Source organism: Camelus dromedarius, chromosome 5 (genome assembly GCF_036321535.1).
Source record: "Camelus dromedarius isolate mCamDro1 chromosome 5, mCamDro1.pat, whole genome shotgun sequence".
Classification (NCBI taxonomy): Eukaryota; Metazoa; Chordata; class Mammalia; order Artiodactyla; family Camelidae; genus Camelus; species Camelus dromedarius.
In genome coordinates, this window is record NC_087440.1 from 39,029,514 (window position 1) to 39,055,212 (window position 25,699).

At 36.4% G+C, this 25,699-nt stretch overlaps 1 protein-coding gene across 7 annotated transcripts in view; it reads left to right on the forward strand.

Moving 5' to 3' along the window:
• Positions 1-25,699, forward strand: part of NPAS3 (neuronal PAS domain protein 3) — a 799,526-nt gene that overhangs the window by 239,146 nt on the left and 534,681 nt on the right. For 4 of the 7 annotated variants that reach the window (XM_064485884.1, XM_064485887.1, XM_064485889.1 and 1 more), the window contains 2 exons: positions 6,831-7,075; positions 7,187-7,237. In XM_064485884.1, coding sequence (XP_064341954.1) covers positions 6,831-7,075; positions 7,187-7,237 — 296 coding nt within the window. The remainder of the gene's footprint in view (positions 1-6,830; positions 7,076-7,186; positions 7,238-25,699) is intronic. The other 3 variants (XM_031453562.2, XM_064485886.1, XM_064485885.1) reach the window with 1 other exon arrangement.

Genomic DNA, 25,699 nt, shown 5'->3' on the forward strand with positions numbered 1-25,699 from the left:
TTCCTTTGAGGCTGCATGCCAGATTAATTGATAAATAGAAGTCTGTAGTGGTGGGTTCTCCTAAGCAAAACAAGTAGGAAAATCCATAAAAACCTGCCTATCTGGCTCCTTAGAAGTACTTTAAAAAGCTAAAATTTAAAGTGGTTTTGACTCTACCTTTCCTTTCCCCTACAGTTAGATGACCAAAACCTGCTGTGTTCTTTTGTAAAGACTGCTTATTGTAGTCTAAAAGTTTACATGAATGTATTAAAGCTGAAGCTTAGTGAGAGGATTTTCATACAGAGATATTATGGGTATATCAGTAATGTCCTTATGAGAAGCTGTTCCACAAATATAATTATAAATTATATAAAAAACTGATAGAAATCTGGCTATGAAGAAGTCATTGGAGGAGGAACATTTGATTAACTTGACTTAGTTCTCTTGTTCTTCTGTGACAATTATTTTTCTCTGTTCTGTAAATCTCTAGCTATATTATTTCCATAATCATTATTATCTTTTCTGTGAAATAAGAAACCAAAGTAATCAGTTTTGCAAAGTTAAATTGGATCAACCACAAAGGATAACTTACCTCTTTTAAGGAGTCATCAAACCCCAAATTACCCATTTTTTCCACTATGGACAAGTGGCCCAAAGAACACTAGACAGTCTTATCCAGCTCTGTGGCTGCTTCAGAGATTGCAAATCCTGAGTCAGTTTCACAGTATTGGCTTTGTGATAGTGACAGTGCTTATTTTTCAAAAAATTTATTTTTCAAAAAATTTTATCTTTTTTTTCCCCCGTCTCATTTCTGACTCGGGTAGTTTTATGATTCAGCCTTGTCCCATCATGGAGGCCAAAGCAGCAAATTCTGCTGCCCTTCCAGCTTTCCTCCCTGCTCCATAGGTTCTGGGTGAGCTCTCCATGGTCCTGGATTTGGGGCTTTGCCTGACATCAAGGAGAGCTTTGAGATTTGTGGTGTTTTGGAACATATATGGAAAGACCCTTTTCCTGTTAGGAGTAAACATATACTCTTTCTGTCTAATAATTATTATTGCAAGTTTGAAATCTTCCATAGAAGTTTTCACAATCCTCCTGAGTAACCCATTCCCTTAACTACTGTTTGGATGGTCATTTTTATATGTAAATAAAATTGCTTGTCTTACAATTGAATGCCACTTTTTTTTTTCTACTGTAGTGAACTGAAAAATGGCCACTTATTATTCCTAGTACATGAAATTATTTATTTACAAGCCTTTAATCTTCCATTAATGGAACATACATTTTTTTATTTTTTCATCTCTATTTTATTTCCTCTCTGACCTTTATTTCTTTCCTTCTGCTGACTTCAGGTTTTGTTTGTTCTTCTTTTTCTAATTCTTTTAGGTGGTAGGTTGGGTTGTTTGAGAATTGCCTTGTTTTTTGATGAATGCCTGTATTGGTATATGTATTTTTTATTTGAACAACTCATTAAGTACACCTGTGGTATATAACAGACTATAAATCAATATCTCTACAAGAAAGAAGTTTTGTTTTACATAAGTGTACAATGTGATATTTCAGAACCAGTGGATAGAAATCATATTGGTGAGAACAGTGTATATTATAAATGAGCATGTGGACCTCAAAGCATAGAATAATCAGTGTCACATGAGCTTAGGTTTTCATTTAACACATCTTACACAGCATTACTATGTGTCCACTGCGAATATTTTCAAAAATTACCTCATTTAATTTAATTTCTACAAGAACCTTATGAAGCAGACAGTATTATCATCCCATTTTACAGGTAAGAAAAACTGAGGCAAAAGAGGTTAAATAATTTGCTCAAGTTTACATAATTAGTAAGTTATAGAACCAGGACTTAAATACACACAGTCTGGCTCCACAACCTGTGCATTTAGCCTCTGCCTTCTGCTAGTGTGGGAGCCGTGCCGAGAGAGGCAGCAGGCAGAACTTGAAGTGAGAGTCCTAAGTTGAGAGACGGGGTTTCATAAATAGGCAGCTTTAGGGTTGTCACCAAGCAGAAGTTAGGCATTTGATTTTATCTCCATTGGTTTAATTTCTACTGTCACTATATGGGAAATAAAATTTGCTAAAAATGAAGGCCATAAGTGACTGTAAGGAAATAGTTTGAGAGGACAATGAGGAAAACAAACAGGTATTTAGAATTATAGAAACTAACTAGAGTGGAAAAAAATGGTAGAAAAGATGCTACTGGTTGAAGGATTGTAAAGAATTATGGAGGAATAAGATGATAATCAGATGTGGTACTAGGATCAGAACAGTTGGGCTTTTCCCCCCACGTAAGTTTACAATGATAATGTTAATAGTTAATGCTTATAGAATGTTTACAACACTGCAGGCATTTAACACTTTACATATGTTAGCTCAGTTACTCCTCTCAAGAACACTATGAAGCATGTTCTATTACAGTGTCCATTTCCCAGATGAGGATACTGAGGCCTATAGAAGTCGAGGCACCTCTCCAGGGTCGCCCAGCTAGTAACTGTGTGATGATGTGGATACTCAGTCTGGCTGCAGAGCCCATACTCCCAAACTTGGTGCTTCCAACAAAGTTTAAGGATAAGTTGACTGTATTTTAGGCATTCTTAAGTCTTTTCAACTTTTAAAAATTCTTCTTGATTGTAAAACTTTGAAGTAGACTCTACTACATTTAGAGATTACAAGCTATTTTAACTGTTTTAGTTTAGAATTATCCAAGGAGTTTATTTCTTTGTCATCTACAATATACTGCCCTGAAATTACCATACGAGCCATTGCAGTGGTCCCAGGAGATTTGCCAAATAGTCCTTGTTTGTCATCCTCATGGTCTAAGATGATAAAATCGAGATTCAACTTAGTAACTTAGGATCATAATGCCTGCAATGGCTAAAGTGGGTCTTGAAACTCCTCCATCAGAACTCTTTCCACAAGCCACACAGCTTGCTAAAGAGCTTAAAATACATGGGAGGATTTTAAAAAATCACTGTACATTTGACAAGCACTGCTCTCTAAATAAATCTTCATTCTTAGTAAGCTTTTTTTTTGATTGCTTGTTGGTTATGCTTAAAGATATAACTATAGAAATGTGTAAAAATTATTTCAGAAACATACATCAAATAATATTTTAACCAAGAAGATTTGTTTAGGATAAGTCAGTTCTAGCAACATCAATGGCAAAAGGAGGGCAGAATCCAACTTTATAAGCTTTATAAGAGGAAATTCTATACATTAGATTATTACTCTTTTGGTTGGGGTGATGGATCCCTTCTCATAATCTGAAAATAATTTACTATCACCCCCAAAATACATACATATATACATAATTCTGCATATGATTTTCAGATATATATGTGTATCTTCTGAAGTAGTTGTTGACTTTATAGTTGTTGGTGGCAGTTATTGGTGAGGGTGATTAAGATCATCAGAGAGATGAAATTTTGATTTGTGGTGGATTAATGAAGAGACTTTTCCTGCTATTCAGAGTCTAAGTGGAAGAACACTAGAACAGAGGGAAGCTTGGACCCAAGGAGTAACTTACTGTTGATCGTGTTTTAGATGGCAGAGATCAGGCTATAACATTTACTCACATACAATGCATCCGTTCTTTCCTTAGTATTCAGAAATGCAACCATAATTTTTTTTTTTTTGGTTTACAACAGAATGTACAAATGTAAATTTACTTTAGGTTTTAATGTAGTCCTTAATTCAATTTGAGAATTACTTGTAACTAGGCTTTACTTCACAAAAGCAGGCAAAAGAGTAATCCACGATCTGTCGTTGGCTTAAAGTCTTTAGCTTCATCTACTGTATCAGCATCTCCACAACCTTTATAATCCTTTGACTGTATTTTATTGCTGTTGCCCTCCAAACCAATTACTACTTATTACAGACACAGTGCTATCATTCTGAGAGCCTTCTGTACTATCGTGTCTGCATAATGATGTGATGTGGGAGTCATGGAAACCCTTTGTTATTAAGATCATGGCCAGAAAGATTACTCCAGTAGGGTAACACAGTGTGTGTTAGGTTTTTTTTTTTAAAAAGGAGAGATGGAGAAGAGAAAAGTAATAATGAGCTAGTGAAGGAACACAAAAAGTAAGTCAGCCCAGTCTATTTTAAGAAAGTCAAGTGTTAGAGGGCAGTGTGTAGGCAAGGCACCCAGAAGCATTAGTGTCCACATACTCCCCCTCCGAGTGGACAAAGGAAGCCGTCTCCTCACTACCTCACCCTTGGAGCCCATTGGGCTGTTCCCAGTGATCTTGGGCTTTGCCTCCCCTCAGGATTAGTTTTTTTCCTTAGATTGTTGATAAGCCTATACGGTAATAATAATTTCATAATAATTGCCTAATCTTCTACTCACTTTAGTTGAATGGAGAAATTCCTAGTATGAAAATTAGTAATATTAGTTATATAACAAATGATTCCTTTTGTGACCATTGAGTGACATGTATAAGGAAAATGACAAATAACATCCATGTAAAAATTCCATCAAAATTGGCCTCCCAAATTATTGCCCAATTGCAAAATGAGTCCCTGCTCCATTATTGATCAAATGACATGTTTTATTTGGCTTGCATGATTTTTCAAAATTTTGGTTAGTTACTGTAAAATTAGAACATAAAACTGGAAATGCCATATAAAGATTCAGATTTTGTCTTCTAAGAATAGCAACACCAGAAATCTGGCAACACCAGGAATCTGGCAACACCAGGCGTGCTTTCCCCCAAAGCAGCAGTCAGCTGAAAGTGTGTGTGCTTTCCTTTGCCTGGGCTGTCGTCCTCTGGTTTCCCATAGTCACCATCAGGCCTCTTTACTCATTGACATTCCCTGCCTTAACAGTGCAAGCCCCTGAGTTTGCAGTACCTGCTCTAGAGTTCCATCATAGTCACTTCCTGGGCCAAAGAAAAGAAATTGTAAGTTCAGCACACCTTCTGGAGTAGTATTCAATTACAAGAACACAACAAGAGCAAAGCATTGAACTTGAACCACTGCACTCTACAAGTGGTAGAGAAACGTATCAAATGACTTCGTTCTTTTGGCACAATTGACTCATATGGTATTAGATAGATTACTTTTATTATCTAAAGGGAGAGAGATGAGTCATTGTTTTATCCTAAGATGCTCACCTGGATCTTGATTATCTTATTCTTTGTAAGATTTTGAAGTATCTCTCACTTTATTTACATACTTTTTAACAAGCCAAACTGAGCATTTAAAGAACTGAATGGAGGGCAACTATGATTTTGGGAAATAAATGGTATAACATGTCTTCTTGTAAATTAGTGATATTTCTGCCTAAGATTATCACCAGAGACATCAAGACAAAGTTTTGTCACCTGTGGCTACTGTGACTCTAAAAACGATGGCATCAATTTGTCTAGTTCTGAGAAGTACATTAGTTAGTTAATGTAGAATGTTGTATTAATAGAGTGAACATGAAACTGGCTGGGGTATTAGCCTAGCAAGTATTTGACCAAAGCATTATGGCGTCATATAAATTACGTAGATATTCAATAAGATGTTTGACCTGTCTGCAGTGAATACAGTGTTTCCACCATGAACAATATTGGATATGCACTAATGTGATACAGAATGTTACTGCCCATATTCTGTTAATAGGGATTGGAGCCACACTGCTGAACTCATTTCGATCTGTTCCTCTGGTCTTGCTTCCTTCCTTGTTTCTCTTTCTTCTTATTTTATAATGGGAAACCAGAATGCTGGATTCAAAGATTTTAAATGCCTTCAGTGTCCAAGAAAATGGATACCTAGAAATGATGTTAATAGTACCCTGATACTGTAAATATTGCCCAATTATTTATCATCAGGGCCTGATTTTGAATTTAGTTTTCATCAGACACAAAACAGAGCAATTCAGAGTAGGTGGATTTCTCCTGTAAGATGCTCACACACAACTTCAGGTTGTGCCAGATTCTGCCCTCAGCAGTGTGAGCAAACTTCAAACAGAAATGCACATGAATAGTTAAAGGAAAATGCTGGATCCCACCTGTTGCCTCTTCTGTGAAGTAATATGTCTATAATGTTTATAAATTTTAATAACCCATATAGGGCTTTATCTTTCAACATTAAATTTATATTGTCTTAAAGTTTGACTTTTCTGGGTGGTATATTTTATTCTATAGTATCTTAGAGAATCTGTCCATCTATGAATGTGTGTTCATTAATCAAGAAAGTATTCTCATATCAACCAATTACCAGTGCATTTATAAAGTTACATTGAAATCTTCATTTTTCAATGGATGTTTTCTTTATCTGACTGAAGGTCATGATTCTTACTGAGGGTTGGAAGCACATCCACATTTTACGTGTTGATTCTGTGAACTGTGTTTGTATTTGTGTTTACCCTTTGTTCTCCACAGTGGTAATTGAAATAAAATTTTTTAATGTGCCCTTTTGATGGTTCATGATCCCATAGTGATAACAGTTAAATGAACAAAGCCATTAGTTTAAGAATAGATACATAAAAACAATCCCAGTCCTGTGAATTGCCCATAGATGATAACATCAAGCATCACCTGTAAATCTTACGTCTTAGAAGCATTGAGTGTATCTCAGTACATGGGTGATTGGAGGAAAACACTTCACAAGCAAACCATTCTCAATATTTCTCATTGCACTTGAGTTTATGTCAGACAAGCCCAGAGGGAGAGTTCATGGTTTCAGTGGTCACTGTCTGGAACTCCTTTTACTATGGCCTTGACATTTTGAAGAAGATTTTGGTAGACTTATGCTGGGGAAAAACAGAAGTAAACAGAAAAGCAGTTTCTGTCTGATGACAGAATCACATATTCTAAGTAATGCTTTTTTCACTCCCTTGATTCCAGTTTACAAGCATTGAGAAAAGAGAAGTCCCGGGATGCTGCTCGCTCCCGCCGGGGAAAAGAAAACTTTGAGTTCTACGAGTTGGCCAAGTTGTTGCCTCTTCCTGCAGCCATCACTAGCCAGCTTGACAAGGCCTCCATCATTCGACTTACAATCAGCTATCTGAAAATGAGGGACTTTGCTAACCAGGGCGACCCTCCATGGAACTTGCGAATGGAAGGCCCTCCACCTAATACGTCAGTCAAAGGTAAGATTTAAGCCACTGTTCATCCTGGAATATGATGGTCTATAGGTGTCTCTAAGATGAAATGTTTACCATCATCCTTTCTTCTTTTCCTGCATATCAAATCCTTTAAAGGGATACAAATGTGGAAATCTGAACTCTGCATGAGAAAGACACCATGTGAAGGTGAAATAAACTCTTCTATTTCTATTTTAATTTCAAAAAGTCTCAGCCTAAATATTCTATCATTTTATATAAGGTTTCAGGGAAATGAGAATGAAATTACTTACATTAAAGTGATTCTTGGCTTTAATTTATATTATGCTAATACATGCAAATTATTATTAATGGTTGGAGTATGAGAATATTTGTTAAAGGGAAAGGCTAATGTTTTCTGGGTTTAGTTACCAAAGAGAGGAAGGGAGCAAAGTCCAACTGTGGCAGGCATTTTGAGTAATGATTTTATTGACTAATGAAACAATCAATCTATGTATTAATGCTTCAAGTCTTTATGCATATTGCCTAAAATATATAAATATAAACATGTATTTGTGCTCCCAATCCTTGGTGCAGTTACCCTTAAAACTTATTTAAAAATTTTAGACCTTCACCTTAATACTTAAGAGAGTTATTTTCTTGTGTGTTCTGGAAACTCCTAATGATTTATGACATTTTAAGCACATGACTATGCATGCATATGTTTACTGATGTACGTGTGGTGTTGGCCATTGATTTCCTGTCTTTAATGGTGTGTCATTCAAGTCATAGGGTGGAATCTGCTGGTTTTGTGGGCATTAACTTTGTATCTAGACCCGTGATGAGCATGGAATAAAACTGGACATTCGGTGGAGTTGTAGGCAGGCTCGTCTGGGAGAAGAATTTTTCTGTTAATGTGATTACACCTTGACAGCTACCTTTTGAAGTCCTTGTACTCTTGGCTGTTATAGGAAAGGGTACTGGGGGGAGGGGAAGCTATAAGTTCTTAAAGGATTCAAATTAAAGTCTCAAAAGCAGTGACTATTTACAATTCTGTGCTAAGAGGTGTGGTCATATGACGTCTGTGCTGGTGTGAATCTGTTTATATCTTTCCTGTTGTTATTCTGGGGTTGTGTCTCTTATGCTTATAAGAGAAGGACAATTATAATTCAAATTATAATAGGTTATTTTTCTCTGGAGCAGGTGTTGGCAGACATTTTCTTTAAAGGCCATATAGTAAATATTTTAGTTTTGGGGGAGTACTCAGTTCTGCCACTGTAGCAGGGTATCAGCCACAGGCAACACATGAACAAGAAGATGTGGCTGTGTTCTCATCAGACTGTACTTACAAAGCAGGCAGCTGCCACCAAATTTGGCCCACAAGCCGTAGTTCACAGACTCCTGCTCTAGAGTCTAAGAGTGATATCTGAAGGTTGAGAAGGACATACAGCAGAGATAGCTCTTGGGGGCAGAATGTCAGAAGAAGGTAGCACAAGACAAATAAACCAAAGCACATTCATGCTGTCCTTTTACAGCCTTTCAGCCCTTAAGAATATTGATGTCAACTCAGTAATACCCCAGTCCACGTTTCAGATGCTAAAGTAGGGGTGAATTTTCCCAAGCTGAAGATGTGAATATAATCCTAGTACACATGCAGTGTACTTAAGAGTTTATTCAGTAGGTTGTCTTTGTGTTTATTCTAAATCACGTAAAATGAATGGATAAATACAACAGGTTAGAAATCACACAGTGTGCAAAATATATTCTTAATCTTATTCAATTTGAAATATATAGATTGAGGGACTAGACTTATAATAACTTGTTCAGCATACATATCTTTTCTTGCCATCTTTTCTTGAAGGGAGTTGGCAGTTTATAGGCTTCTTTGGTAGTAGTGGCTACCAAAGTAGAAGAATCTCATGTGTCCATGGTCTGTCCATCCTTCGATGATATGATAATCCTGCTTACCTTTAGAATCCTGGCCTTTTAGAGATGCAAAATTATAGATAATACAGAACTCAGCCCTCATTTTACAGCTGAGAGAAATGATGCAGAAAGGGTCTTGGATTATGGCTAATAATTCATTTTTCCTTTGTGACCTTCACTCAACTCAACTTCATAACTACTTACGATGAAGGTGGATAAAAACAAGATAACACATGATCTCTGCTCATAAGGGTGTTTCAGTCTATGGTGAAACATGATGATGTCAGTGAGAAAAATGGGGAGGTTGGGGTGGATATTTAGAAGCCTGGAAGGAGATAACAAATTTTATTATTTAAAAAATTCATCTGCATTATGGCAGAGCGTCCATTTGGGCACATGTATACTCCCTCTGTTAGTAACCTGATGATAGTCTAGAACTAAAGACTATACTGAGTTGAGGTATAGGGACTCTGAATGTTTACCTCAGCTCTCCAATGTTGCTAGGAATGCAGTGGGCACTTTCTGTAAGCTGGTTCTGCTGTACGATATATGTATATTTTATAGCTTTACTCTAGTTCTTTAATGCAAACCTGCTACTCATTCTGATCAAACATTCATGAAACAACAACATCAAAAGAAATTCATTTTAATTTATTAAGGCCTTCTATGTTGTGCCCTTGAAGAAGTTCATATGGATAAACAAGCTTATATAAATAGCCTGCAGCACCATTCGAAGTGCAGTTCATAATCCAACAATAAAACCATAGACATTATACTTCGTGCTTCTCCAAGCAGTCTCTTGAATAAACCTAAAGGCATTTGGAAATTTATATGAAAAGTACTTACAAGATCTAGGCAACATTTTTTTTAATGTGATAACTTGTTCATGTTAATAATTAAATTTCAAAGCTTAAATTTAAATTTGTTCCACACAACTATATAGAAATTTAATCATTTAAATTTACTGCTTCAGAGAGGTCCTTTACTCTGCCCTGTGTTCATCACATCATTTCTTAAAAGTCTATAAAGGTTGATGAGTTTGTTTTGTGATGCCCATTGTGTACAGATTATTACAAGTTATGCTTGCAGAAAGAACACTCAGGTGACAGTGTGTAATATGTCCCGAGTCAATTACTTCATGGAAATGATGTGTTAAGCAATTGGAAGGTAACGGATAGTTTTTTCCATTATTTTAGAAATATCTGTATTGTTATAATACAGATCAAATCTACAATGAACATTATGCATTATTCAAGAAATGACCAGGCATTCTCAGCAGTGTTTCAGCTAAATAACTGATGATTGTAACCTTTAAAGAAATCTCATTGTGGTGACTGTTGGTAAATCACTTCTCCATTCATGGTAATCTCTATTTAGAGGCTATCTAGAAACCATTATATCTTTTATTAATCTTAAAAGCAATGGCTGCTGATTTGACATTTGCTAAAACTAGATAAATTTTCTGTCTTTCTAATACCACAGACTTCAGTCAATTTTTGGAGTATCTCTCCTGCAACTCTATTAATCCAGGAATATTTACCACTGTAAGCATAAGGTTTATTTCAATTTAAACATTGCAGCTTTTAAACAACAATTTGCCTATATGTGTGAAAGGGCACAATGCTAAAATACATAAAACGTAAGACCGTTTTAGCCTTTGGAAGGGAACAGTTGAGAAATACACAAGACACCTGGTGATTAAAATCAACTGAACACATTAGGAAAGAACTTTAATGTTTTCATGAAATTTCCCTTCACGATTTCAGGCATCTATTTTGAATTAAGCGGTAAGATGTCTTCAAGAAGAGAGACTTGAAGGTCTCTATTTAAGCAACATGTAATCTGTCCTTCGCCAAAGACCAGACTGTTACTTAAGCAGTGATGTGTAATGGATTCATTTAAGTTAGTCATGTAGAGTTAAGTAAGAATAGGACATCCTTCAGAGTAACACTGAATTACTATTATAATGGTGGTCCCCAAGATTTAGGTAGCATTTTATAACCTGGCCCTATTTCCGTAGAAGGTAAGGTTTCTGAGACAGTCTGAGTGATAGGTCTTCTTGGTCTAAGCAGCTCAAAGGTCTTCGGATTCCTGTTCTGGCATTTTACTGTGTGCTGACACACATATTCCTCTACCAAGTGACATTCATGTTTGAGGGCAAGTGTCATACTCCTTGTTATTAAAGAAACACATAAAATGAAAGTTCTTAGAATCAGTACATGGCAGTACAGTGTGCTAGCCAGTGGTATTAATTTTTCTTTTTTTTTAAACACAGGAAAATGGGAGAGCTCAGCATGAACGCTTAGGTTCTGAACAAGAGCTTCCTCTAGGGCTAGGAGAGTAGGATGGAAGATGAAAACTTGGTGCTTGCTTGGTTCCTCTTCTTACCTCCATCATCCTCAGTAGACTGAGAGCCTGACTCCCTGCTCTAGTCTCTAGTTTCATTTGCCTCAATCCAAGTCAGTGGTGGTATCAGTTGGAAACAGAACCATCTAAAAGCTGAGCTTCCAGTGTCCATTTCTGTTTAGTTTGCTAGCAGGTGCCAGATTGTACTACTATATAGAAATATGTGATATAATTTCCTTCTCTTACATATGCTTCCAGGAAGGCTTTCTAATACATGGTATTACATCTTTCTGGTGAGGTTATGACTTTTGAAAGTTCATTTAAGAACTAACCTTTTACTTTTTCTTTTAGTTTTACATCATGATGGGAAGAACAGTGTTGATACTGCCATACTTCCTCAGGATCTCCATCTCTGACACTGGACAGGCAGGACTTTCTGACAAATGTGGGCTTAATGGTGGTAGAGTACATCTCTGAGACTCCAATTCTGTAAAGTTTCACATGTTGTTAGGAAAAGCTTTGATAGCTCTGAAGGGGGAACTCCAGTCCACTTTTAGCATGAAGACTATAAAAAGCATTGCTGGTTTCTTGCCGCTTGCCACTGTCAAAGAGTTTGAGTGGTCATCATTATTTTCAGTGCATCTGACACTATTGAGCATCCAGAATTAACCCTCAACTCCAAACACTGACTCAGGGAAAGCGTATTTGTGAGAGTGTGACTATGAACATGAGAATATTCAGATGTACTAGTTAGCTATTACCAGGGCAATAAACAATCACAGTATCTCAGTAGTGTGCCACAAAGCTTTTACTCCTCATACAACTACAGGTAGTCTGGAGATTGGCAGGTCCATGCTGGGCTTAGCTGGGTGGTTCTACTTCTTGCCGCAGCTCTGGCTGGGCTTGACCTCTGCCTTAGGGTTCAGCTAAGGTCTGCCCCCTGTCAAGGCATCCTACATCAGGATTCATCAAACTCCCTCTCTCCATGGTCATCCTTTTTTCTCTAGCAATACTGAATACCCCAGACTGAACATTTATGCCTTCGTACATGCCATCATCTGACTGGATTGTCCTTTTCTTTCTTTTGGTTTTGCTGAAGTCCTATTCATCTTCCAAAACTCAGCTCAGATGTTACTTTCCTGGAATATCTTCTCCTCTTCCCTAGAACATCAGTCATTTCTTTCTGTAGATTAGTGTTATACCTTTTCTTGCTTAAGTATCAACTCATAATTCTTTTCCTTATATACTTGTCTCTATATTTAGACTGTGAGCTATTTGATGGAGCAGTCGGGTCATCTTATATATGTTTATATCTCCATGTGCAGTAGCCAGTAAAGTAAGTATTTAACCATATTTTTAAATCAAGTTGTATAGAATTGGATTGTCTCCTGGTATTGGTCTTAGCAGAGTTAAAACAGTGCTGATGAGAGCTATGGGTGGGCCTGTGTCATAGACTAGGAAAAGGAGAAATAAAGGAGATGGAAAATAAAAGGAAAGACAGAAGGAAAAATGGAGGGAAAATGATGGGAATAGCATGAAACCAACGGGAAAATCAACAGTGTATGGAGTGGTAGCCCACCCCTGCCCCTGCCCCACAGGATGAATCCCTACCCTATAATGGCCTTCCTCTAACAATATGTTTCTCTCATGTAATGTACAGGCTGAGGAGTTGAAAAAAAAAATAGCGTTGAGAAACCCTAAGTCTCTTGCGTGTATGCATTCAAATCTGTTCAACACATATCTGAGTACCTTCTCTTACTAAGTCCTCTGAGTCTTCTGCTGAATATTGTGGGGAATATAGAGAAAGTTTAAGACATGATCCTTACCTTGGAGGTATTTACTGTTCCTTGAGAAATAAATGTGGAAAAAAAAAAAAAGGGAGGAAGGCAGGAAGAGTTTTTGATAAGATTAAATATCCCATGTGACCCTGGTTAAAAAGCCCTATCTAGACCTCAGATTTCTCATTTGGATTTTCTTTTTGTCAGTGATTCTGATCTGGATGATTACTTACCCTCTCTTCCAAAACCTCAGATTTCTTAGAAAGGATTTAGTAATTACTGTCTCATCTTAGCCTCTCCTGGGACTGCTGGCTTTCTTGAAGCTGTTTATTACTAATTTCAAAAGCCTCAAGCTCCATCTCTTCACACTACTATTTCTATTTTCCTTCTTTTACTTAATTCCCCTTTACATGAAGGTCAGTGTCTCCCTTGTGCTGTAGTTTAAAAAATATTTGGCATAGGTTTTGCTCATAAACTTTTATCTATTGATTATCAAGATTTGCTTAAGTATAATCATTATAACTAAAAGAATAATAAGACAGCACACAATGTAGTTTTTAGTAAGTTGAGTATATGACATAAATAAACTATGAATCTAGAACTTTGTATCTTTTTGATTTGCTTTTGTTCTTGACAAATTTTAGGGAACATAATTACGTTCTGTATCACATCCAACTTATTTTAAGAAGTCCGCCAGTTCTTGATAATGTAGTATTTCACTCGTGGCATCCTGTGGCATTGCCTTATACTGCATTGTACTCAACTTACTTAGGACTTTCAAGTTTATGTGCTCTGTTCTTGAGGGCTTGAATTCTTTAATGTGCTTTTGTTAGCCCTATCACCTCTTGCAAAGCACAATATATGGTTTCAGCACTCTGCAGATAACATATTTCATGGGTATAGCAAAGAAGGAGTCACCTCTGACTGCTTTGTATGATTGAAATTGTACTGTGGCTTTAATTTTCAGAAACAGCTTTCTAGATACTGTGCATAAGTCTTAGCTGTACCTTAATAAACATGTGGTGACCTCCACTTGTAAAACTAACGTGGCTTTGAATACTGATTGACTGCAGCTTTTCACATCCCTTCTGGGTCCATAATATGTCAGTGAATGTCAGGGCCTGGGGCAGAAGAAGGCCAGCAGAATCTTAGGTTTAAGGATCATACAGATCATCTGTTTCGACCCCTTTGCTACTGTGCTGAGCAAACTGATGTGGAGGGATGTTTAGTGATACAAAGTCGGTAACAAGCTTAGGACTGGAATTTGAATCTCTGGATTCCCAGTTCAGTACATTTTCTTCCATTAATAAAGAGTATTTTCTTTCTAAGTTTAGCATATGTCACCAGTTGTCCATTGGTATCCCTTTTTCCTTTTTATATTATACATGAACTTACGTGCGTATATATGGGTCATGTGTAGCAGTCAGCCCTTTCTAAATCACGTGTTCCCATTGTTTCAAAATTCATAAAACATGTTTAGGCTATTCAAAGGCAAAGGAATTAAAACTCGATGAGAACAATTATTTCAAAAAGGTATTAAATGCTAAAATTAGGGGAAGCTGGGTGAAGAGTATATGGGAACTCTGTACTAACTCTGCAACTATTCTGTAAATCTAAAATCATTCCAAAATAAATGGTTGTTTTTTAAAAAGCACTATAATTTACTCTAATGACAGAAACATAAGAAAAACAGACCTCCCCCCAAATGGTACCGTGTTGTGTCCCAGTCTCTGCCTTTTTCCTGTGGTCACTGTTGAGTCCTCACAGCCTTCTCCAGGGCTTCAGTGTTGGCTGTCTTGTTAAAGAAATGGGATTAACTGACAATTACAGCAACAATCAGGATATGGAAGAAAGACAATTGATTCAACTGTTTACATATACTTTTCTTAAAAACTTTATAAATGACTTAATTTCATCAGTAAGGAGTCATATGAGCGTATAGGTACACACTGGTTATTCTCTCCTTTTTTCACTTAAAGTTAAGACTGTAGCTACATTGTCTATTCTTCTGAACTTGGTCAAAGATTGCCCAAAAGGGGGAGTTAAGAAGCCAAGACAGAAACTATAGAGTTCTAGAACAGGGTCGGCAAAGTTTTTCTGTAAAGGACCAGACAGTAAATAATTTAGCCTTTGTGGGCCACAGAATCTCTGCTGCAGCTGTTCACCTCAGCCGTGACAGCACAAAGGCAGCCACAGACGGTTCATAACTAAATGAGTAAGGCTATATTTGAATAAAACTTTATTTGTGGATACTGAATTTGAATTATGACAGGTCATAAAATGTTATTCTTAGGAGTTTTTTAAATGTTTAAAAACATTTTTTTAATTCTTAGTATATGGATTGTGCAGAAACATGGCAGGCTGAGTTTGACCTGCAGACTGTAGTTTGCCAGTTCCAATAAGGAACGTTAGAATCTGAAAGGACTTAGGTGCTTTTTTAGAACCCATGGTGGCAAGAAGCGTACTGCTAGTTTAAAAGGTTAAGTCCTTGTAAAATAATTATAAATCAATAAAAAAAAAAAAGTTAAGTCCTGTGTTGTAAAGGTATAGTGGTAACAATGAATGGCTAGTAAAGTAGGTTTTAAAAAATCATCTTCAGAGCTAATGTTTGTTCATATAATCTACTTATGATAGTGGCCAACATAACTAAATTGTGAGCCAGCCAGGGGTGTCGTGTTGCGTATTTTGCTAGGTTTCCATGGATATACGGTATCTTCTGCATTGCATGAGCTGAAAAATGAAGTGTAAGTCATATTAAGTCATTGGTATTGTCTGGCTTACTGTTTTTCTCTGCTTTCTCAATTTAATGTTGCATATGATTCAAACTAAGGCTATTCAGACAGTCTTCTCTCAGATGTAGGATCTTATTAAAGAGACACATGATTAAAGCTTTGTCTATCCAAGACTATTGTTTGGTCATTTTGACTTAACTGAAATGACCAGCTGTTTGATTAGTCAAATAATTGCTGTGATTTATTTTCCCACATAATTTATTGTTTTTCTGATTCAGTTAGTGGAGTTAAGGCATGATATGGCTGTAACCATCATGAAAAACCTATTAGAAATAAGAAATCTGAGATTTGTATATCAAGAATCCAGTGTTACTATTAGCATTAGAATGAATAAGGTGGGCAAAGCTGAGCTAGTCATTTCCAGGTAGCGCTGAACATACCTCCCAAACCATGTGTACATACAGTGGAGACATACGGCTAAATTGTCTAGTGTAATTTAATTTCCACAACTTACTAACTTAAACATTTCACTAAAGGAACAAAGCACAGTCACTGAGAAATAGCTGTCGTGGTCTCTGCCATTGTCCACTGAGATCGGTGTTGAGTGAGTGCTCCAGGGTGAGCACTACTGTCTGAAGTAGTTGGAAGAAACGAAAATTCATGGTTTCACAGTCATCATTTGCCGAAGCATTGCCGAGACTTAAAGTGTTCAGTGATGTTTTGTAATTAAAGCACATCCCTCATATGTAATTTTACAGTTTGGGAAATAAGGCTGTGTTGAATATCAGCACTGATGATGAAAACAGACTGTGTACACAGTTTGGGTTTTATATAAATACTTTAAAATACTGGCTTTCTTCTATAAAAATAGATGAGTAGTATCCAGGTTTTTACAGGAGTTTTAGCATAAAAGCAAAATTGCTATCAGTTTCCATTTCGAAAAGAGACATGAAGCTCTCATAACAAAATGTGTGAAGTGCAGTATATTCTAGAGAGTTAGAAGGGAACCTGGGGTGCGGACACAGGTGAGCCTCACTTTAGGCACACTCAGGAACTTCTGTAAAGCGGTGCAGGGATGCTTTCTTAGCTGACGCCTGGCCTAGCATGTTCTTCATTGTATGTCCTGTGGACACTGAGCTCCTGAAGTCGCAGGAAAACCTGTAACAATTGCTTAGCCTTTGCTGGTCCATGATTTACATTTGCTGAGCAGTCAGATCAAACCTCCTTGCTGTGAGTCACTACCTCTTTTTTTTTTTTTTTTTTTTTGCTGTATGAACATCTTCTCTTGGAAAAGTTAGATAATACCTTTACTAAGGTTAGAGAAGAGAACTCTTGCAGGGAGTTCTAACAACCCATAGCAAAGGCACTGTCATGGTAAACAAGGCCAGTGGAGCCAGCAAAGTGTATGAATGCTGGGGAAACTCATCATCTCAGTCATCTTAATGGGTCTTGAATGCCTGGTTAGTAGCAATGACTTGGTCGGTGAATTTGGATGCTCCTGAGTTCAGATCTTTGTGACTCTGAACAAGTGAAATCTCTTTGGCCTCAGTTTTCTTTTTGAAAAAATGATGCAGTTGGGCCTGAGAATCCAACTGGTCTGTACTGCAGTGAGTCTAGACTGTTTTGGGTGGCTTAAGTTTATATGGAAACTGCCAAAGATGTGTTAGGATTCTTATTGATGATTTTTATCATGTGTAAAAATAATAATAAGTTTTTTTTTTTGATAAGGAAGATTTTACTTCCAAAATGATGTTAATCAGAAGGAAGAGACTGTCAGCAAGTAGTATTTATTTTGAAATACTTTGGGGGTTTCTAACATGTAAAAAGTCTTAACTTGTATCATAGGACAGAATAGAGAAATTGAGAGCCTTTCTTAAATAACACAGGTGATTTGGTGAAATTAAGTCAATTTAATGTTATTTTATTGCTAAAAATAACAAGGTCTATGAAAGTTGATTATGTAAATTATTAATATGTGGCTATTTCATTGAGATGATAAGAAGACAAATTCATGCTTAAAATAGTTTGTATCTGAAATGAAGAATGAAACAATGGATATAGTTGTCATTTCCTTCCTCAGAATTTTGACTTTATGGATAAAATTTTATAATAGGTTTTAGGGTAACAGTTTTGTTGTTGTCATCAGAGATCAGGAATGGGTCCTATTTCTTTTTCCATTTTACTCACCTATTCATCCTGTAAGTGTTTGATTGTTTAATAAATTGCAAGACTCTACACTAGGCTTCATGGGGAATGCAAAGGGAAAAAAACTGAACCCTTTCCTTTAGGAGCTTATAGTCTAATGGGAGTGACACACATGCTCACACAATAATAAGGAAAGATATTATTCATATTGAAAGAGGTCTAAGCAAAGTACTTGTGCAGTAACAGACAAGGATTAATGGCAAATGGGTAGACCAAGAAGGTAGCCTTAAAGATGGGTAGGATTTTAAATTGCAGTTTTTCAAAGGTGAGCATACAGAATCTTTGTCTTAAGTCTTAAATGAAGACTTTGTCTAAGTCTTAAATAAAAGCTTGTCCAAGTCTTTATTTTAGATTCCTATTGGTGCTGGATAATCTAATATGCATAAATGTTAAAGCTGTAAACGTAGTGACATTTCATGAAACTTGTGGTCCCTTAGTTAAGTAAGCTTGTGAAGGTTGTTCCTTTAAGAAGAGAATTTTAAACCGAAAATGCAAATACCGTGTAGAACACAGAATACTTGTGTATATATCTATAATCTGACCATAATCTCAAATAAACCAAAAGCTTGACTCATATACCATACTTATAAGCCAAAAGCTTAACAAAATATAACGTTCTAGTATTATTTTTCTCCAGTATCTTAGCTTTTTATAGAGGTGGAGGGAAGGCTGGAATGAGGTGTATTTTTAAATTTCACAATCCTAATGTATGTAGTTGATAGATTAGCATCTAAGCCCTGGATATAGAAAGGCTCAGATCAGAAAGTAGCTGCTATCCTGGGAGCCTTGCAGAGGAACGGCCAAAGTTCACGCATACCACTGGAGCAGTGGCTGGGTCAAGTGCTTACCTTGGAACCTGGCTCACACACATCCCACTAAGCCTGTAACATTGGAAGGGAAAACTGGATGGCATGGAAGAGAATGTTTTGTACTTTGATTTCATTTAAATTAGCACAAAGGGAGGGAACAATTTTGCTTCACATGTGAAGTCAGTCATTTCTTGGGTTGCTAGCTCAATGTTTTAGCAGAACAGCTGTTCAGTACAATGTGGCTTTCTACAAGCAATATTTCTACTGCTAGAAAAGTGGCAGTCTGCCAAAGAGAGTGCCCAGACCAACCCCTAAACAAAAAAAATCCTTTGTCAACGACTCTAATAATTTGTACAATTCAGGAAAGGGGGGGTGTTGCACAGTCTTTGCAGATGTGCATTTATGATGCTATTTTTAAGCAGAGCAGCATGAAAGAATAGATTGATACAAATTGTAAGTTGATCATTCATTTTAAGCATTTGGCTTCTGCTCTTGCTAAAATTTCATCCTGTGTAAAGAAAACACAGCCAGCCTTGAAACGAGGTAAGGCAGGGTGTGACAACAAGATGAAATTCTTTATTTTTAAACCTGTGATGCTTGCTCAAAAACAAAAAGCTTTGGGGTCCTTCCCCCCCCAACCCCCACCGCTAAGGAAACAAATGCAGTTTTCTGATCCCCCCTCAGTAGAAACTTGCTATCCTTCAGCATTTTGAGGAAATAAACTCTTAATGAGCCTGCATTCTTTTACAGCAGTCCATTCTCTGAAAATGAGTTTAAGTGCTGAAGGAAATGCCAGAAGCATTTACACAACCAGAGCCAAATTAATATGTGTTAATTCTCTGTGGTTTAACATCATAGGCGCCATGCAGTTTTTCTAGTAGCAAAACCAGTCTCGTCTCAGATCTGTCTTCTGCACTCTGGTTCTCCAAAGTCTACAGCAACAGACACTGCAAGCTTTGACTCCAGTGATGAAGTTAAGAAAATAAAATGGTTTTTATAAATTATAGGCCCCTGGGAAAGGACTCTCAAAGTTCCCTTAACAGCAGAGGATAAAATCTGATAGAATCCTCATCTTTCATTTTTATTCAACAATACAGATGATGTTTATATCATAGAATTAGACCATTTACTATATATTATTAAAATAGAGAATAATATACTTATAATGGAATAAAATTTAATACTGACTCATTCAGTAAGGGTGATCATAGAGCAAAGGCAACCTTGGAAGGTTTGCAGGCTTGATCAAAATCTTCCTTTAATTTGGGGAGTTGGGCTATTTATTGTTTTTTAAAATATCCATTCTTTTCATATTCTAAGTAGTATAAAAATGCTCAGTTAAATGGAGTTCTGTGCATTATTAAACAAGGAGTATTTTTGCTTCACTCAGGATGCAATCCACCCATATTATGCTGTCCCCTCAAATTTTAACATATATATATACAAAATTTCATTTATATATCTAAATGAAAAAGCATTAACTTTGATATGGGAAATTACTAAGATAGGTTATTTTTCTCTGTTAATAAACATGTATTTTTTAAATTAACTACTCAGGTAACCTGCTTTATCATACAAATTGATACTCCAGTATTTTTAAAAAATGTTTCCTGAGTTTAATAAGGATTTACAGTGACAGTTACAATTCTTAACAATTCTAGATTGTGTGTGTTTGTAGCCCTCAGTGTAGGGGTACTGCACTTTGAAATACAACTCCCAGACAAATTGTTTATAAAATGTTCTTTTATAAGTAAGTTAATGAAGATCACATTTCTTATATACTCGAGAAATTCTCTAGTTAAAGGATTTCTGTGGCAATCAGATTTTATAAAAACTGAGTTCTTTCAATAAGGCAGATGGTGTTCTCCCCAAATTATATTTTACGTTCATGATTTCTATTTTAAAGTTTTTTTAAAGTAAGAAAATGGAAATATAAACAATAAATTTACATTAATGACTTGTGTCTAATGGCAGTATATTTCAGGGAAATATTGGGAGGCACAACAATATCCATATCACCATTTTGTTGCCTTACTCATATCAGGTATTACTTAAGTGGTTTAAAGAGTTGACACTTTTTTGTTGTTCAAGGATGGAGATCTACGATCACTTTTTACACTTCTGCATTATATTTTCCCAAAAGCATGGAACCAACATACCAGTCTTTATAGTGTAGAAAGGCATTTTCTGGTATGAATTGGGTAGAAATACATGCAAAAGATACTGCAGATCATGATCACATTTCATACTTATAAAATTCCTTAAGATGAGCATCATTTTCCCTTCTGGATGTAGAGTTCTTTTTAATTATTCCTGCTCTCTATGTGCAGAAGGTAAATAAGTGAGAAGAAAAGGGGGGTATTCAAAGACTCTTTGTTAAAGTGAACTTATATGCTTTGTATATTGACCACTTTTACCAAATGAAAGTCATTTGGTTTGGCCCATGATATATGTAAGTTGTTCAGGAGCCCTAAATCCATTAATATTAACCTCTTTACAAAAAGCAAGAAAGACTAAAAAATTGCTTTCTATAAATTTTTGTCTGTCACGATTCATGTAAAACTCCCATAGAGACCACTGTATGTGTGTAGAAACCATACCATCCTGTCTTATCAACCACTAGGTAATGATTGCATCCCAGCAAAAATAAACCGAATGAAACTGGCAAACAGACAGTTGTTTAGATTGGGGTCCAACTGATGTCAGTATCATTGTTTTTGTTAGCCTGTGAGTAAATTAACTCCGTGACAAGCAGAAAAACATTTGGTTTCAGTTTCTAGACTTCATCTAGCCATAACCGTCTTGCTTGGCCAAGGTCTGGGGAGTAAGAGTGTGTGTGTGGAGAGAGGATCTCATCCCTACAATAGAGCATGTGCTGTTGACATAACAAATAACTCAGCTACACTCACACACTTAACTCGCAGTTATTTGTAAGTTGAAACCATATTATGAGGTTATAGTTCCATAGTACACTAAATTTTTATCATGATTTTTCACAATGTGAGACATTATGCTATGAAACAGTGAGACAACTTGCCCGGTGTCGGGTTTATAATCTCCCGATCTCATTAGTTCTCTGCTGAACTCATTCTCCTCTTGTACATTGCTCTCTCTTTTGAATTATGTCTGTAGCAAACCTCACTCTTCGTGCGATTAATGAAAGTTGGTATGTTAGTGAAATCTGAGTTCCCAGACTTTGTTCTGCAGCCACCTCTGGGCTTCCTTCTACTTGGAATATTCCTCCCACCCCTTCTTTGCTCCCTGTCTAAACTATTCCTTTGAGGTGCTACATTTTATGATCTTGCTCAAGGAATTGCAGGGCAAAATTGTCAGCAGTGGTAACATTTTAAATAACGGTTAAGCAATGCTCAGAAGAGCAGCCAGTCTAAATCAGATATTTGAGTACAGGTTTCTCAAAGATCTTGATATTTCATTTGGTTTCTAGGGCATGTAGCACTGGACAGTGGATTTGGGGGCTGAAGAAAACTCCCTATTGCATTTTAAACATACACCCTATAAGGATAACACACCCTGTGTGTATGACAAGCCTTATATCCATGTTGATTGTGTGCTATGCATCTCTGGTGCTAATGTTAGTCACCTGATTTGCTGAGAACCAGAACTAATAACCTTTTCAAATGCTGTCAAATTGCGACAAATCCTAGACCAGTCAAATTATTTAAGTGATCATCGATCATTTATTTGATATTTTAATTTTGATTGTGTCTACTTCAAGGACTTCTTGATATTTTTTTAGTCTTAGCAAGACCACAAATGCCAAAGAGTAACATAGTTCATAAATTTCACCAACAATGAACACAGAATGCTGTAAATTAGCTTTATTTAATATGACTTTAAAAGAAATGAATGGCCTTTCGCATAATTACAGACATAGCAGACACAGTGGAAATTGAGGGGAAAACACCTGATTAGAAGGTACATCTAACTATGTTATATGTCTGTTTGGAGTGTGAAGGGATCTGATTAGATTTCTCAGTAGTGAAGGAGACAGAAGCTCTCACATGCAGGTTGCCCTACATTTTAGGTTGCTAATGATTTCATTTTAATGTCACCGTTTAGTTTCATACTGATCATTTATACTGACAAAAAGGAAGAAAAGAAAACAAGGAACCTGTCATCAATCATTCATTTAATCAAGTAGCAAAAGTAGACAAATAAACATACTGAGTTAATTATTCTTCTGTATGTAATGATTGACAATAAAGTTAATTTATGCCCATTTTAACCCTTTATTGTTTAGTGCTGTTAGAATTAATAGCTATTAGCAGTTGTAGAAAGGACTTACGGTGACTTTTTCTTTTCTAAAGTGCCTTAAGAAAATTCATTTGTCATAGTTAAGGCAAATCTATTTTGATGAAGAGTTGTAGTTATTTGCATCTAAGCATATTAACTCCATGCTACCAAATGAAATGAACAATTACGTTGGTCTGCCTCCTTTGTATTACTCTTATTCAGACTCTTAAGTGAACACTTTGCTCTTTGCATTGTGTATTTTTAATGCGTAAAAAGATTTGTAACCAGATACAAGTATGCTGTTAATTCAAATGTGTATTAGATACAACACTAATGGAAAAGAAGTATTAGTGACAACAAAACACTAAAACATATATCTAAGTTAAAAGGATCCATGAAAGTTCTAAAAACCTATTTTTGGTTTGTCAGCATTTTTTCTCAACTTCCCAGAGAAAGTTCTTCTGGTGACTATTCTTTTTTAAAAAAATCAGTAATTATTTTTGTTATACTTCTCATAAATAAGTGTATTCTTTGGGTGAGTGTAGATAATAAATCTAAGTTGTCTAAATATTTCCTCTAGAATCTTTCTAGCACCCTTGTCTAAATCAGTCTGCAGACAAGAAATGGGGAAGCAAGAAGCAGCTGTCATAGATTTGGAGAGTAAATAGGGCTTTAATTTTGATTAAAATGGTTGTTTAAGGATTTGAGGCACAAAGAAACGGTGGGTTCCTTTATGATTAGAGGTGTGTTTCTCTTAGATGCATCTTATACGATGACCCTTCCCTTAACAGTTGTGATGTTTAGTGTAGCTGAATTCTGACCATTTGCTATTGTACGTTCTCTCCCAGCTCTCGTGTTTGCTCCGGTGCGAACAGGGTAGGTCTGGATTTGAGGTGGACCACGGGGGCTGAGCGGGGCCAGACTAGAGGCATGGCACACAGAGACATGTTTTGTGTCCGGTCTCGTCTCTGCCAAAAAGAACAGAAGTTTAAGTAGTTCTACTTGGCTTTTTATCATGTCTGCTATCAGTTCAGAAATCTACATCCATAAATAACAAGTTACAGTAGATTTCGAGCTCATGTCACTATTCCTTGATTCTCATATTATGTCTTGTTGCTCATGTGGTTCTGTGCTTTCTATAAATGTTTGACTTCAGAGGTTTTGCTCGCAGGGATTTCTGACATCTCGGATAGGGTCTTGTAGTCATATGTTTTGGCAAAGTAAAAATTAGAAAATACATGAAGTTTGAATTTTAAGCTACAACCTAGATAAAATGAAATGTTTGTAAAAATATGATTGCCCACATTTATTGTTGACAGTAATTATATTCAATGAACGAAGCCCTCTTCCTCCTCACCCCTGTTCCTGCCATAAGCACCTTTAAACTTCATTAATTTCTGTACAAATGCATTAAAGAGAAACCTTTTTACTCTGTTTTGTCTTTTGTTTGGCCTCCTTTACCTGTATGGATCAATTAAGCAGTAGTATGAATGAAAGGTAGGAATTTGTGGCCTTTTTGTTCACAGAAATAATGGCTGATCTCTTTAGCTTTTGTCCAGTTTATGGCTTTTCTTTTTCATTCACAGAACAATCTGCAGCTAACAGATTAAGTATAATGCAGCTTGTTAACACGCTGTTGTCACAGTAAAATCTACAACTCTGTTCTTCCCTTCCTTGGAGAACTCTTCAGTGTTCTTTTCTGACTTAAATTTGAGAGGGACAATAAAAACTGGGGAGGGGGGAAAATAGCAAACAATCTCCAAGTGGGTGGTATACACACACATATATTTCTCCAAATACAGACATAGTTTTGAAAAGAAATATTTGAATGGAAATATTTAGTACAAATCTACTTTTGTTGAGTTTATGAGGAAATATGGTTTGAATCTGGATTTCTTATCACACTCAGAAACTCTAGACCAAATGAATCTTTTAGCCACAAGTACATCTTCAGTACAAGATCATGAGTGTTTTGTGGTAGAAGTCATAGAGCTATTTAACATCTATTTGATGTATCTTTTAGTCATCTTCATCAGCGGGTTCTGTATCCCCAGCCTCGGTGTTTAAAATGAGAAAGATGACAGGGCTGGTTCTGGTTTGCCTTCTGTCTTTCCTGAATTATATCACTCTTTCTCTCCAGGAAACAAATCAGAGAAGAAGGGATTTTAGGTGCTTATTATTTGCTCGGAAGTAGTGGGGTGAGATTAGAGCCCTCCACCTGACCATCTGAGCCTCCTTGCTTTCACCTCAAGTCCTGGCTTGCTTCTGTGTGTCACAGTGAAAAGTCAGTTATTCACAGTTTACCTCCTTTTTATTACCACACAGTAGTTCTGTTTACTTGTTTAGAATCACACGTATATGTGAATCACCTGCAGTGTGTTCCAGTGCTTGGCGATAGAAAAGTAATAGAAGATGCATTTCTGCTCTTGGAACCTTTGTAATATATTTGTAAGGATAAGACTTTGATACTAAAAGTTTAGAAAGCATTTGTGAGAAAATCCAATCGCAGGTGCAGTAAAGTTGCTTCTTAAACCAAAGAATAGTCCTCTGGCTTCTCTGTGGCCAGAGGGCTGAAGGAGCACATTCTGGAACCACAGTGGCTACACAGAGGAAGTTAATGTC